The sequence below is a fragment of the Pogona vitticeps genome, chromosome 5 (genome assembly GCF_051106095.1).
Source record: "Pogona vitticeps strain Pit_001003342236 chromosome 5, PviZW2.1, whole genome shotgun sequence".
Classification (NCBI taxonomy): domain Eukaryota; kingdom Metazoa; phylum Chordata; class Lepidosauria; order Squamata; family Agamidae; genus Pogona; species Pogona vitticeps.
This window is the reverse complement of record NC_135787.1, coordinates 180394415-180408201: the sequence shown is the minus strand read 5'-3', so window position 1 is coordinate 180408201 and position 13787 is coordinate 180394415. Positions and strand designations below refer to the sequence as shown.

The following is a 13787-nucleotide window of genomic DNA, read 5'->3' as shown; positions in this document are numbered from 1 at the left end:
CCCACACTTTTCAGGCATCCCAGATGTGCCAAAATGCATTAAAACCCCCAGATGTGGAGAGCTGTCTCCAAATGGTCTTGAAAAACTGGTATTTTGTCTTGTAGCAAACTCCTACTTAGTGATGGATCACCAGTGGAATTGAACCTCTCTTTTGTGTGTGTGTGTGTGTGTGTGTGTGTAAAAGGGGGTGGGGCAGACCGATGGTTGGAAGGGCACAAAAACAGCCCCCCCCCCCCGCTGTATGTACTGTGCCCAGCCACTGTGCCTTACCCTCCAGGATCTTTGAGCGGACCTTCCTGCTCACAAGAACTTTCTTCGCTGAGCAACCCGGTTTTCTCCCCTCCCTGAGTGAAGTGACTCATCTGCTGCCGCATCAGGCCGCCCACCCACCCAGTTGCCAGGAAGCGCAGCTGTCAGGGGGTGGGTGGGCAAGCAGCCCTTGCCATCCAGGTGCCGCTCCTCCAGGCTGAGTCAGGAGAAAGCCGTGCCCCCCACCCCACCCCCGCCCCAGGCTGCCTTGCCAAGCCCTCGGCCGGCGCTCCCTCCAAGGGAAGGCAAGCGGCAGCTCCCGGGGCCCCGCAGACGCGCCTCCTTCGCCGCCGCCGCCGCCGCCGCCCCTTCTGGCGTCCGGATCCACTCCCGACCTCTGGTTCTCCTCCAGATCCGCTCCGGGTTTCTCCCGATTCCGACGGCGGGGAAGGGGACGATCCAGGCCGGGTCTCGGCTCTCACTCAGCCCCTACCCAGCCCACCCAGCCTCCCACCCACTCTTTCGCCCATCAGCAGCACCGCTATCAAAACCGCCGCCGCCGCCGCCATCATCCTCAGCTGCCGCAGCACCATCTCCACCGCACGGCGCGCCCGCGGCGTTGGGCAGGTCGCCCGCCCGCCCAAAGGGGGGGGGGGGTCCGTGGCCCGGCCGCCCGCCCTTGGCCTCGCGGGGAGGGCGACCATGCACCGAGTGGTCTCCAACCAGCGCTCGGTCTCCTCCTCCTCGGGCTCCTTCCAGGCCCCCCCGCCGCCTCCCCCCGCCGCCGCCGCCGCCGCCGACCGGCAGCCCCTTTTCCTGGGCGGTGGCGGCGGCGGCGGCATCGGCAGCACCAGCAGCTCGAGCGGCGGCACCCGGCGGGGCAGGCGGGGCTCCGTGTCCAGCTCGCCCTCCACCCGGACCCCGGGGAGTACCAGCGCCAGCACCGGCCGCAGCAGTGAGGAAGAGGAGGAGGAGGAGGAGGAGGAAGGCGAAGAGGAGGAAGCCAAGCCCCTCGTGCCGGCCCAAGAGCCCGCGGCGGCGGCGGCGGCGGCCAACCCCGCCGGCCCTGCGCCCGCCGCCGCCGCCGCCGCCGCCGCCTCTTCTTCCTCGGCCGCCCCGAGCAGCTCCTCCACCTCGGGCTCCAGCATGACGGCCGCCGAGCTGTATGGCGGCGGGGCCCTGGCGGGGCCCCCCGGGGCGGCGGCGGCGGCGGGCGGCCTCTGGTGGGCGGGCGGCGGGGGCGCGTCCCGCTGGGGCTACCAGGCGCTCTCGCTGCTGCTGCTGCTGGGCCAGGGCGCGCTGCTCGACCTCTACCTGATCGCCGTCACCGACCTGTATTGGTGCAGCTGGATCGCCACCGACCTGGTGCTGGCGGCCGGCTGGGGGATCTTCTTCTGCCGCAACAGCCGCGCCCGCCGCCGGGAACGCCCGTCCGTGCTCGGAGGAGGAGGAGGAGGAGGAGGAGGGCACCCCCCGCCCCCGCCCCCGCCCCCGCCGCCGCCGCTGCACCCTCTGCTGGGCCACCCCCCGCACGGCGGCCGGAGCGCCGGCCCGTCCCTGGGGGCCAAGGCCGGGGCCGGGGCCGGGGCTGGGGCGGCCGCGCGGGGCGGGGGGGACTTCGCCTACGCCCACCTGGCCTGGCTGATCTACGCCATCGCCTTCACCCCCAAGGCGGCGCTCATCCTGGGCACCTCCATCCTGGAGCTGGTGGAGCTGCGCCTCCCGCTCGGCGCCACGGGCTTCCGCCTCACGCTGGCGCTCTCGGCCCCGCTCCTCTACTGCCTCCTGCGGGCCATCGGCACGGACGGCGGCGGCTCCGGGCAGCTCCTCCTGCCGCCCCAGCCGCCGCCCCAGCACCGCGCCGCCGCCGCCTTCCTGGCCACCTGCCTGGACCTGCTGGACAGCTTCACCCTCCTGGAGCTGCTGCTGCTGCCGCCGCCGGGCCGGCCCGCCTTGCCGCTGCCGCCGCCCGTGCGCTACCTGCTCATCGCCGTCTACTTCCTGTGCCTGGCCTCCCCGGTGCTCTGGCTCTACGAGCTCAGCGCCCCGCGGGTGCCCGGCGCCGCCCGCCTGGCCCTGCACTGGCTCCTGCCGGCGGGGCTCCTGGACGCGCCCTTGCTGGCCCTCCGCTGCCTCCTGCTGGTCCGCTACCAGCACCCGCTCTCCATCTTCATGCTCAAGAACCTCTTCTTCCTGGCCTGCCGGGCGCTCGAGGCCCTGGAGACCGGCTGCCTCCTCCACGCGGCCCGGAGGCACGGGGCCAGCACCAAGAACGCGCCCGCCCCCTCGGCGGGGGTCGGGGCCGGCCAGCTGAGCCGTGGCATCTCGGAGAACGACCTGGGGCCCCACGGCTATGTCAACACACTGGCCGTCACTGCGCAGAGCTGAGGGGGTGAAACCTCCCCTCCCTTCTGCCCCCCCCAAACCCCGTCGCAGTGCTGACTCCCTGGCTTGGCTCTTCAGTTGTTCCAATATCTGGATTCTCCTGTTTACCTGTGGACTCTATTCTGTACCAATGTAGTTTAGGGACTCAGCCCCCCCCCCCGTTTCCCTCCCGGGTACAATTCTCCCATTGTATTCAGGTTGACCCACTTTGCTAAACGTAGGCCAGTTAGCAGATTGTAACCTATCAAGTTTCTTTATAAGTTGGTCGCTCCATTGCATTTTAATTCTCCCCCCCCTAGAAAATCCTTTGTCATATCTTCATATCTTTCCAGTATGAAAGTCTGCCTTGGACTTAATTGTCCCCCTGGTTCATATTACTCTCACTCTGCTATAGTGTTCCCACTGTTCATATATCAATTACTAATTTCAAAGAATTCAAGGGCAGGGTTCCTATGTTATACAGTGAGGTGGCTTCTGCTGGGAACCCAAATATTCAATATTATCTCTTGAGTGATGGACTACATACCGCTGAACAGAATTTCACCCACAAGTTACTCTTCGTGGCCCTGTTCAAAGTGGCTTAAAATAGGTCTTCATCACTTTACTGAGCGAGTTAACTGTGCAGAGCAAAGCCCATGCATTTGGAGTCCTACTGCCAGTTGCGTATCAGTGGCAACATGAAGTCGCTTTCCCCCAACCCCACCCCAATCTTTAGGCTGTTCCCTGCTGCACTGTTCTTGCCTTAAATTTGTTCCTTTCCTATACACCCATCTATTCCTGAACCCCTTTAATCATGGCAGCTAAAAAGAAAGAGAAAATAAAAAGTAACCTACTTTTGCAGAACAATTCCCAGTGATTTAATGCCCAAGGAATTAGCCAGGAGCCGCACACGCACACGTGTGCACACACCCCCTAGTTTAGCAGTGCTGCAGTATTAGACATAGTAAACCATCCTCTTGGTCTTAATAATGGCAGCAATAAAGGGTGGTGTTTTTTTTTTTACCAGGTCTGTTATTCTTGGTCCCGGATTATTCAAAATCTTTTGCTTGCATATTATGCTCCTTACATCTGCTCTGCCCAAATAATTCTCATTCAATCTGTAGATTTTCTGTCATGGCCACTTAATGTGCTATTGCTGCACTTTTACTATGGGAATTGAAAAGGCAAAAGTGTTGTCTGCATGTCCCATTGCATTTCTTATGTTGTATCTTTCACCATCCTTTTCCTGAGCTGGGCTTATCCACAGCAGGAGAAACAAAGTTTACACTCCTCCCATTGCTCAGTCTTGGTTAGGTTCCTCACTCTGTTTTGTTCTTACTGAGGTGCCTCCTACCACCACTGCCTATAGACATGGAGAAAGGGACAGCCACCACCTGGAATGGTGAGAGAATCCCACTGAAATACCATTTACCTGACCTTGTATTACAAGGTGTTCAGGTTCTTTCTACCTACCTTGTGCTGCCTGCCCACACAGTAGAGGGGAGACCAGCCATAAAGCTATTGCTGAATATGGAGAAATATGTGCTACTGACTTAGGTCTGTTCTGTTAGGAAAGTTGTGGATGTACTAAACCATTTCAAACCATCGAGGGTCAGTGGGTGCTGACAGAACAAAACGTTCCTCTTTACAAAAAAAACTCTTAAAGAAACCAGATGTCAGGAGCAAATATTTTATCCTACTTTCGCCCTTGCATGCTCACCTTCTGTATACAGCATTTGGAAGCTGGATGAAGGAGCATGCAGCAATGTGAAGTCTTATCAGTGAGCTGAAATGGCACAGCCCACCTCTATGGGGATCAAGCTATGGCTATTTAAAAATCTGTGCCTCTCTTTAGTGTTGCTGTCCAGGGTACTGTAACTGTTTCAGCCAAGATCAAGAACACAATTTTTCCCTAGCATTTGTTCCCTTTTCTGGGGTCCTTCAGGGAACTGCTGAGGAAAGTGCAACATAAAAAGCTCAAAACACATTTAAGGACAAAATAAATGAATAAAAACCACTTTTTTGGGGGGGGGGGACAGAGACTTACTTCTTTCCCAGGTTCTGTTAAAATTTGTCGTATCTTGAGATTCAGTTGCAGCTCCACCTTAGTATGCCAAACAGTCTTTTCAGCATTATTATTGGTGTCATTGTGGTTTCTGCTTTGTACTCTGCACTTTTGTTCCTAAACAAAAACACCGTTTGGCTTGTGCCATACTTGGTTGTTTCTAATGGTTGTGATTTAGAGATTGTATGGATAGTTTCAATAAGTCAGGTCATGGAATGTCTGACTCTCCCCCCCACCTAGACTGCTTTTAACCCACTTGTACTTTGTCTAAAAGATTATAAAAGCTACTGTTCTTTACCCTTTGCCAGAAGTAACCCTGTCATGGGAGATGTTTCTGGGATTTGAGTGGTACCAGCAATTATTTGAGAAGAAATGAGCTTTTTTTTTTCCTTGCTGAAAATGTCTACCTCTGTGCTTGGAGCTCTTTGCATCTTGTGTTGACTTGGCTCAAATGGGACAGTTACATATGATTTTACTGAGAGAAGGAAGGGCCAAAACATGCTTCTTGATTGAGACATTTAACTCGCCGGTGATAACAGGGTCTATCAATAACCTCAAGCTTGCTGCAGCTCTTGTTTTTCTGAGGAGACAAACTTGCATGATTTAAAGAAACTGGTGCTCTGATTTGAGGAAGTCTTCACTTGCCTAGATATATCGAGTCAACTTCCTTTGGTTTACAGGGAAATAGACCACCTAGTAGTGACAGTGAAATGCAGTGAAAATGAGAAGGGAATTGGCCCTCTCCCTTGTTCCACTCACTCACTCATGCTTTTTGGTATGCCCAGAGTACTAAAGTTAATTTGTTATGGAATGGAAACAGAGAAAATACATTTCTGGTTATATTGACAAGATTCTCAGTCTTTTCTCCATAATGCCATGTTTTTCCGTCTGCATGTTTATTTAGTGTTGTTGTGGATGGGAGTACCCTAACTTGAGACGAACCTGTCTGGGTAGGCTCCTACTGCTCTTGGTTTTAAAAATTTCATGAGCATATTTTTATCTGGTAGAGGTCATGCAGGTAGGCAAGTAGAGCAGAACAAGAAAGGAAATCTTGACTTTTTTAAAAAAAAAGATAGGTTAAATTTTTTTAGATCCAGCTACTGGGCATGGCATTTGAACACTGCCATGTCATTTTACTCAAACTGCTTAGATAGAAAAAGAACTATGGTTTATCAACCACTCTAAGAAACCTGCGAACAAACAGAATGTGCCAAGGGCTTCTTTTTCTCCTGTGATACACATACAGTACTCCTCTTTGCAGTCAAATTACTGCATTACAAAAGAGATTAAAAAGCCAGAACAGATGATAAGAGCCTGGTCTTTAAGCACTGCTTTACCATTATGTTTGTATTCTTTCTTGTCTACTTTTGCTTATGGAATTGGGATTTTCATTGGGTGCTTAACTCTACTGTCACTCAGAGATGCCTCCTTACTGACCTCAGGCCAGTCCACTCTTGTTGCAGGATTGAAGACTTAAGATTTGTTTCTCACCACTGGCTTAATTTGGTCCAAAAACTGAGTCTGTGAAGGAAACGTGTGGAATTCTGGCCAGAGGTCTTCCCTTCAGTAATTCTTATTTGTCTGGACAATCTTGGTGCTGTGACTGTGATTGTAAAACTTAAGTACTGTGGACTTTTCCCCCTGAGCTCTGACATGCTTTTAATGGGAATGCTAGTTTCCTACCAGAGAGGAAGAACAGATGTATACCCAGAATTTCACTTCAGGAGAGAGGATATGCTACTGTATCTTACAACTGCATGTTCTAGTATATTGTAATTTATATGCCAGTGTCAGTTTTCTTCTTGCTGTAAAAAGATAGAAGGGGACAACTGCTACTTGTAAAAAAAGAGTTCAATAACCATCACACCATTTCTTTAGTGATGTGGCAAGAAGCTAGATAATTGGCTATTAGATAGTTAAATTATACTGGTTAAAAAGGTGGAACCAACATCTCTTGTGCCATGAGGCAAAACCAGTTGTGGTAGGATTGTTGTATTTACTGCACATTTACTTTGTGGGATGAGAAAACATGATCAGAACAAGGTTTTGTGGTGGAATTTCTTTTTCTGTTTCTGCCGCAAAAGCTGCACCCGAAAAGCCACCCTTCAAGGAGCAACAACCATGTTACTTAATTGTTGAACGGAGAAGAGAAGAAAGAAGCGAAATAAAAGAAAGGCTACTGACCACATTTCACAAAAAGATGGAAAGAAGGTATAGTTCTGGCTGAGGGTTATTTAAGAAAGCTCAACATTTTTCCCCAGCAACTTGTATTGTAGGGAAGGGATGGGAAACATATGGCCCTCCTAGTATTGAACTGCAGCTCCCACAGTTCATTATTTTTGGCCATATAGGTTAGGGCCACATTCTAAGAACATCTAATAAGAGCCATGATTGCCCATTCCAACTCTATTGTATGAAAACAGTAGCTATGATCACCACAATCCTGAAGAAAATTGAAATGTCTTGCAGAAAGTAGGATATGGAAATCTAGCATCCCCACAGGCTTAATAGAGCTTGTATTTTTAAAACAAGATTTTGTTCTTAAAAATAAACAAAAAAAATAGTTTTTTTGGATGTCAGAATGTTTATTAACTCTTTGGAATGCAGATCTGAATAAACCCACAACTTCTGAAAGGGGAAATCTTAGGTTTGATCTATATGTTCTGCAGAATAAGGTGATGCAAAGTCAATCCAGACTCTAGGCTGATTTTCCATGCTTCCCCACCATTAAGAAATACACATACAAATCAACTATAGTTACAGGGTGGGAATGCCCCCCCCTGTAATTTCCATTTTTTTTTCCCTTGCAGGCTGTTTTTATTTGGGGGAACTTTCAAAACCTGATTCTGCAATTTACAGGGAGAAACAGTAACATCCAATATATCAGCTAATTGTTATTCCATTCTTTTGGTGGTAAGCCCAGGCCTTAAAAGTACATTTTCTCTTCTCAAAATGTGTTCCCATACACTGCTCCCAGAAATACATTGGGAAAAAAATCTCACTTGCATAGGTTTTAGTGGAAATTAAGCACCAATGTGGAATTGTAACGCTTTTCTATCTCAATAGTTATTATCATTATAGTGTGTGTCATATCAACACTAGCAAATGACCAGTGACACCAATGATCAGATGTCACTGATTAGTTAAGACATAAAGCATATGCTACATATTTTCCATCTGGGAAATAACTGAGGCTTAAAGGTGCTTGACATTGGCTAAATACTTAACATTGGTTAAAGATTGTGGCTCAGCTGTGAAGGCCAGGACCATGTTTTTTTTGTTTAAAACACACAATTACATTTTTAGGGCTTCAAAGAACTTTTAATTCTTCTGATTGCAGGAGAAAAGAAATGTGTTTGGAATGGGACACATTCAGAGAAATGATTTTATTTTATTTATTTATTTATTTATTTATTATTTTATTTATTCTATTTATATCCTGCCTATTTGGTCATTGCGACCACTCTAGGTGGCTTACAACACAAAATACGTGAATAAATATTAAAAATGAATTATTACACAATTAGACAATGCTACAAGATGGAGAACATACAAAAATAAATCACAATAAAGAAGGGGAGAGAATCAGGAATTAACTGGAGGGAAGTCCTGCCTAAACATCCACGTTTTTAATTGGTTTTTGAAAGTACCCAGTGAGTGAGCCGCGCAAATCTCCGGAGGCAGATTGTTCCAGAGGCAAGGAGCTACCACCAAGAAGGCCCGGTTCCTTGTTTTTTCCTTCCGGGCCTCCCTCAGTGTCAGGCTCCTCAGCCTCACCTCCTGACTCGCTCGAGTGACACAGGTAGAACTTGGTGGGAGTAAGCGTTCCGCCACGTATTGAGGCCCTAAGCCGTTTAGGACTTTATACGTAAGCATCAAGACTTTGAAGTCAATGTGGAACTGAATGGGCAGCCAATGCAGCATGGCCAAAATAGGAGAATATGGTGGTATTTTCTTGCTCCACTAAGGAGTCTGGCCACCGCATTCTACACTACTTGGAGTTTCCGTGTCAACTTCAAAGGTAGCCCCACGTAGAGCGCATTACAGTGGTCTAATCTCGAGATTACGGCCGCATGAACCAAGGTAGTGAGTTTTAGTGTAGCGAAATGTAAAGGAATTTAGACTGACACAAGAAACTCTTACCACATATACCATATTTTTTGTTCCATAAGACACACCTGACCTTAAGACGCACATAATTTTTATTTATTTATTTATTTATTTTTATAAATTTTTATTTTAATACAAAGAATACAAAATACACCTACTACTACAAAAAAGAAAAACACTTAAAATACAAAACAAAACAGTGCACCCATCACCCTCAGGACTAGCATTACACTTCATTCCATCCATTTTCCTTCCAAAATTTCATTGTTTCTTCATTCGGTGTACACCCCCTCCCTCTCTGAAATACATGTTCTAAAAATACATTCCATATTTTCTTAAAGTCATTATTTTTCGTTTGGCCAAGACGCACATAATTTTTAGAGGAGGAAAACAGGGAAAATATATTCTGAACCAAATAGTGTAATAAAATATTTAGTAAACTATAACAGAATAAAATTTGAACCATGTAAAGTGCACAGCAGCCAACAGTGGCATTAAGAACCATTACCACTGTCATTAACAAATGGAGAGACTTAAAGCTTTGTGTACTCTAGTTTATGTACCATAAATTTGTGTACCATAAATTTAATTCAAGTACATATAGACCATTATCAGCCAGTGATAAGACCCATAACACTCTACCTATATTGTACATTTCCTTTCATCCACCTCCTCCCCATGCTTATAGAAATGTCTCAATGACAGATGAGATTGTTGTGCAACTCTGCCCAGCTACAGCTCAAGCCTATATTAAGTTAGAAATGGTTTGTCTGATTTGGCACTGCATTGAGAGGTCCCTTTTAGTTGTGTGGAGGATAAATAGTGGAATTAAACTATTTAACAGGTGGTTTTCCTTATTTACTTTAGGTTATGCAAAAGAACAGCAACACAAAGCTTAACCTGATCCCATTCACCAGCAGTAGCACATGCTCAGCATAAGACCAAATCTCCATTTTCTGACATAATTGAACGTTTATAGCATGCAAGGCACAACAGGTTAGGCCACACAAAGCCATGAACAATGTTCTTGATGAGCCAAAAAAACTGAATACAAACTATAGTAGCTGAAATCAGGAAGCAGGTACTGTAATCCAGTTAGAAGTCACGAGGCAGTTAGTTTCCTTGCTGCAACACCCTTTGGAAATACATTCTCTATTAGATGCCCAGAACTAGTTGAAAAGTTTGCAAGTTGAATCCAAATTTCCCATAGAAATGCATTGAAAATTAATTAATGCATTTTTATGGGGGGGGGGGAAAGGTCAGAGACTTTAAAAAACTTAAAAGAAAGTCACTTACCAGGTACTGTAGACTGAGTCTGGCTCTTCACAGTGCCTTGGTAGACCCCAGAACAGCCAAAAAAGAGCCCCAAACAGTTAAAAGCCAGCAGGCAGCCGGCAGCCATTTTGTGCTCTTCTCTGCTCCTGCTCCTTTCCCCTCCCCACCTAACAGCTGATCGGCGCTGGTCTGAATTCCCAGGCAGCTTTTAAAGCAAGTACTGGTATGCACGTTTCTACACAAGCAGGTTTCAACTCAAACAGAGCACCTTTTTACCCAAGCACTAACCCCAAACAAACAGCTTTTAACCTAAATTTTACATTTTAAAATGACAATACCAGGCAGTCTCAGCTCTCTCTCCCAGCTCTCTAACTGCTTGGACTAGCAAGGAAGCAGACAAGCAGCCTCTTCACGAACTGAAAGTTTGAATTTCCCCACTTTCCCTGCCTTCTCTGCATATTAGGTATGCTAATATCTGTGCACTGGAGGATTGTGGGAGGAACATCCAGCCCCTGATGGGGGTCCTGTGGGGCACCCCAAAACACTGAGTAGCTCTCTTGGCCTCTTTCGGAACTGGGGCTGTGCAGCCCTGTTCTGATCAGGAGGTGCAGCTGGGGGTCACCATGCCTTTGGGGGACAGGGCACAGAAAGGGGCAGGAGGTTCAGGGGCCATTCCAACTCATACCTGGCAGGGGAAATACCATAATAATCAAAGTGGCTTTCCCAGGGTGAGGCTCATCTATTGCACTTTGGATGTGCTGACCCCTGTGATTTCCCCAAATGTGGGAAGATCTACTGTCTAAGTGGGGGACTGTGTTTGTGGTTTCCCCTGGTCCTTGGCTGTTTTCACTGCCTGCTGCCATAGGCCTGTTGGCCTTGCTGGTTTTCCAGGTGGGCTCCAGGAAGCAGACCCTGGAAAGCCAGCAGTGCAGAATGGTGAGGTCCAAATAGCAAGCAGTCTCTGGTGCCAGTTCAGAGGCCTCCCAGCATGGCAGTGGGAGGCTTCTGGGTGGTAGTGGTTGAACCCTTTTTTACTGTATTCTCTCCATAAGACGCACATACTTTCTCCCCCACTATTTGGGGGGGAAAAGTGTGTCTTATGGAGCGAAAAATAAGGTAAATTAATAAGGAAAAGTATTTGGGAAATATGTGGTTGTGAAATGTTCAGTGCAAACATCATCTCAGTGTGTAGCAGCAATGAAAAAGAAACATTATATGCTTGGATTATTTTGGAAAAGATTGATAATATAGCAAAGTTATATTTTACACAATTGGCCAGAAAACCAAGAAACCTCTTGTAATACATATGGTTGATCACCAGAACTATGTACAGTAATCTGAGTGTAATCTCATTTCCCTAGAGCTAAAAGAGCACAGCAAAAAGACAACCTCAATGATAAAAACAGAAACACAGTTGAAGTGTGCTGGGCATTTCCATTCAGGAAGAAGACTAAGAAAGGATAAAACATGATGAAGATTTTACAAAACTGCTACAAATGAAGTTGAAAAACAGGTTGCTTATGTTTAGCATTTGTTCTTCCAATGATCAACTATGCAGTCACACTATTAGGTAATAATCTGATTTTGTATAAATGCAACAAAGACCACGAAGAAAGAGAGAGTCTTCTTTCTCTCTTACAATGCCATCATTCCAAATAATCCAATGAAATTTATCAGAAGTTAAGCACAAGGATGGTCCACAAATACTGTAGCCAGATGGGATAAGTGCTAAGGAGTGATGGGCAAACAGGTTAGCCTAGCTGCCAAATGGCAGAGAACAGTCACCTCCTCTACCCATTAGACTTCACAAAGCTGTGTATTATAAGGATACACAGGTTGTCAAAGGATATCCAGAATCCTGTAATCAAAACCAACAGTCCTTCTAGAAAATCACTGAATGAGATCCAGGCAGAGAGTGATGGCATCTCCATCTTCCCTCCCATCTTATTCTAGCTGAAGTTCATTTGAATATCCTGGAAAAGCAGTTGTTGCTGAAGACTTTTAAGACTGTCCAGTACATTTGGTGAGAGGGATCCAGCAGACTCATGCCCTTCCTGTGCTTGGTCTTCTTCCTCTTCCTCTACAGGACTATCAGAAGGCAGAGGAGAACACCTTGAAATGTAACCCTGGTCTGACTGCACTGATTGTCTTTGAACTTTGCATGACTCATCAAAAACCAAGCCCTGCTGCTCATTAACACCTTCTTGGCAAAAAGGTGGATCAGATGGAATAACACTTTGTTGATACAGAGAGTACATTAATCCCTTTAGCTGCTGCCTCACATTAGCTGGCAGGGGCTGGGGACCTGAGGATACATCTTCTTGAAGAATGACACTGTTCCTCTTTGGGATGCTAGTTGCTATCATAGGCATTCTTTCCAGCCAGTCTTCATTGGTCAACAGTTGATGGCTAAGTATTTCTTGCTCCTTTGCAAGGTCAACAGGCATTACCTGCTGAATCTCAGAGATCTCGTCAGCAGGAATGACAAGGGTCTGGAATGCTAAATCTTCTTGTGATACATGCTGGGGCAACAATTTACAGGCTCCCAATTCACCCTCACTGGCCAATAGGTTGATCAAGTAACAGTTATTAGGATCAGGTTCTTGTGGAAGCAGATGATTTTTCAGAATTCCTTCCCTGACGGGTATTAATGCCTCAGAGAGCTCTTCATTCAGGGATTGCAGGTCCTCCTCAGCCTCAGAACAGGTGTTCTCTCTTTCAAACCAGTCAGGGTGTTCAGCCTGCCATTTCAGAAATGTCTGCAGTGCTTCCTTCAGTTGTCTGCCACTGGAACTTTCAATGTACTTTTCAGGTGAGATTTCTGGAATCCGATGGACGCGTCCTGGCTCAAACTTTTCCAAATCCTGTATTAGGAAGTAAACTTCCTCAAACTTGTCCATCAGTTGGTACTTGGAGGTGACATTGAATGGATCTGGAATATCTTTTTCATTGCTTATGCCCTCAAAATAGCAAACAAGGTACATGCCAAAGCAAGCTGGCTGCTTAAAGTCTGGTAGAATTAGATTCAGTGCCGGAGTGAACATGTCTCCTAATGGCAGCAGGGTATCTTGCTTAAGAGACACAACTATTTCCCCACATCCAAGCATGGCCTGCCATTTTGCACGGGTACCGCGGGAACACAAGATAATAATTTTGGAAGACAGATTTTCTATTTCATGCTTTTGCCGAGTAAGCCAGCATATAGGGCCCATCTCAAATATCTGACGTTCATTCAGGAGGTCTAGGACTACCTCTGTACCACAGTCTGTAATCAGGAATTGAGCAAACTTCATCACAACATCTACATAGAGCTTGTGATCAGCAGAATACACAATCCAAACTTTACGGGGCTTCAGCGGTGAAAGTGACTGTAACACAGGAAGGATATCTGGAAAATTGAAATTTTATATTAAAAATAAGCCAAGGTTCTACTCCTTTTTTGGATGTCCATATGCCAATAAATATAAACATGACAGAGAAACAAAACAACTATATTCAAGAAATGGAAGACAAACAGAACAACCAGACCCATGATTATCTTTTGTGCAGAAATGTACAAGCTGTCTACAGAATTTTGGTTCAAAATGTAACAGGTCCCATTCCACAACTTAGGGGCTCTTGGCCATAACACCCCACAGCTTCATAGTGTGTGTATTTTAAGACAGCAAAGAGCACCATCCTGTTTCACAAGCTACCCCAGTCCAAGTTTCCACATACAAAAGTG

At 47.1% G+C, this 13787-nt stretch overlaps 2 protein-coding genes and 1 pseudogene across 4 annotated transcripts in view; 2 read left to right on the top strand and 1 right to left on the bottom strand.

The window, feature by feature from the left end:
* Positions 1-234: 234 nt before the first annotated feature.
* On the top strand, positions 235-7319 carry TMEM121B (transmembrane protein 121B). Its single transcript, XM_072999838.2, has one exon. It carries the CDS (start codon positions 952-954, stop codon positions 2635-2637), a length of 1686 nt encoding a protein of 561 aa, XP_072855939.2. The 5' UTR covers positions 235-951; the 3' UTR covers positions 2638-7319.
* A 1555-nt stretch (positions 7320-8874) lies between these two features.
* The window catches only part of IL17RA (interleukin 17 receptor A), a 32188-nt gene continuing 27275 nt past the window's right edge, over positions 8875-13787 (bottom strand). For all 3 annotated transcript variants that reach the window (XM_020789081.3, XM_020789079.3, XM_020789080.3), the window contains exon 12: positions 8875-13451. In XM_020789081.3, coding sequence (XP_020644740.3) covers positions 12013-13451 — 1439 coding nt within the window. In that variant the 3' untranslated portion in view covers positions 8875-12012. The remainder of the gene's footprint in view (positions 13452-13787) is intronic.
* Positions 10741-10895, top strand: LOC140707850 (U1 spliceosomal RNA; annotated as a pseudogene).

Coding starts and splice junctions, on each gene's coding strand:
- TMEM121B (XM_072999838.2), top strand. CDS start 952: ATGCACCGAGTGGTCTCCAACCAGCGCTCGGTCTCCTCCTCCTCGGGC.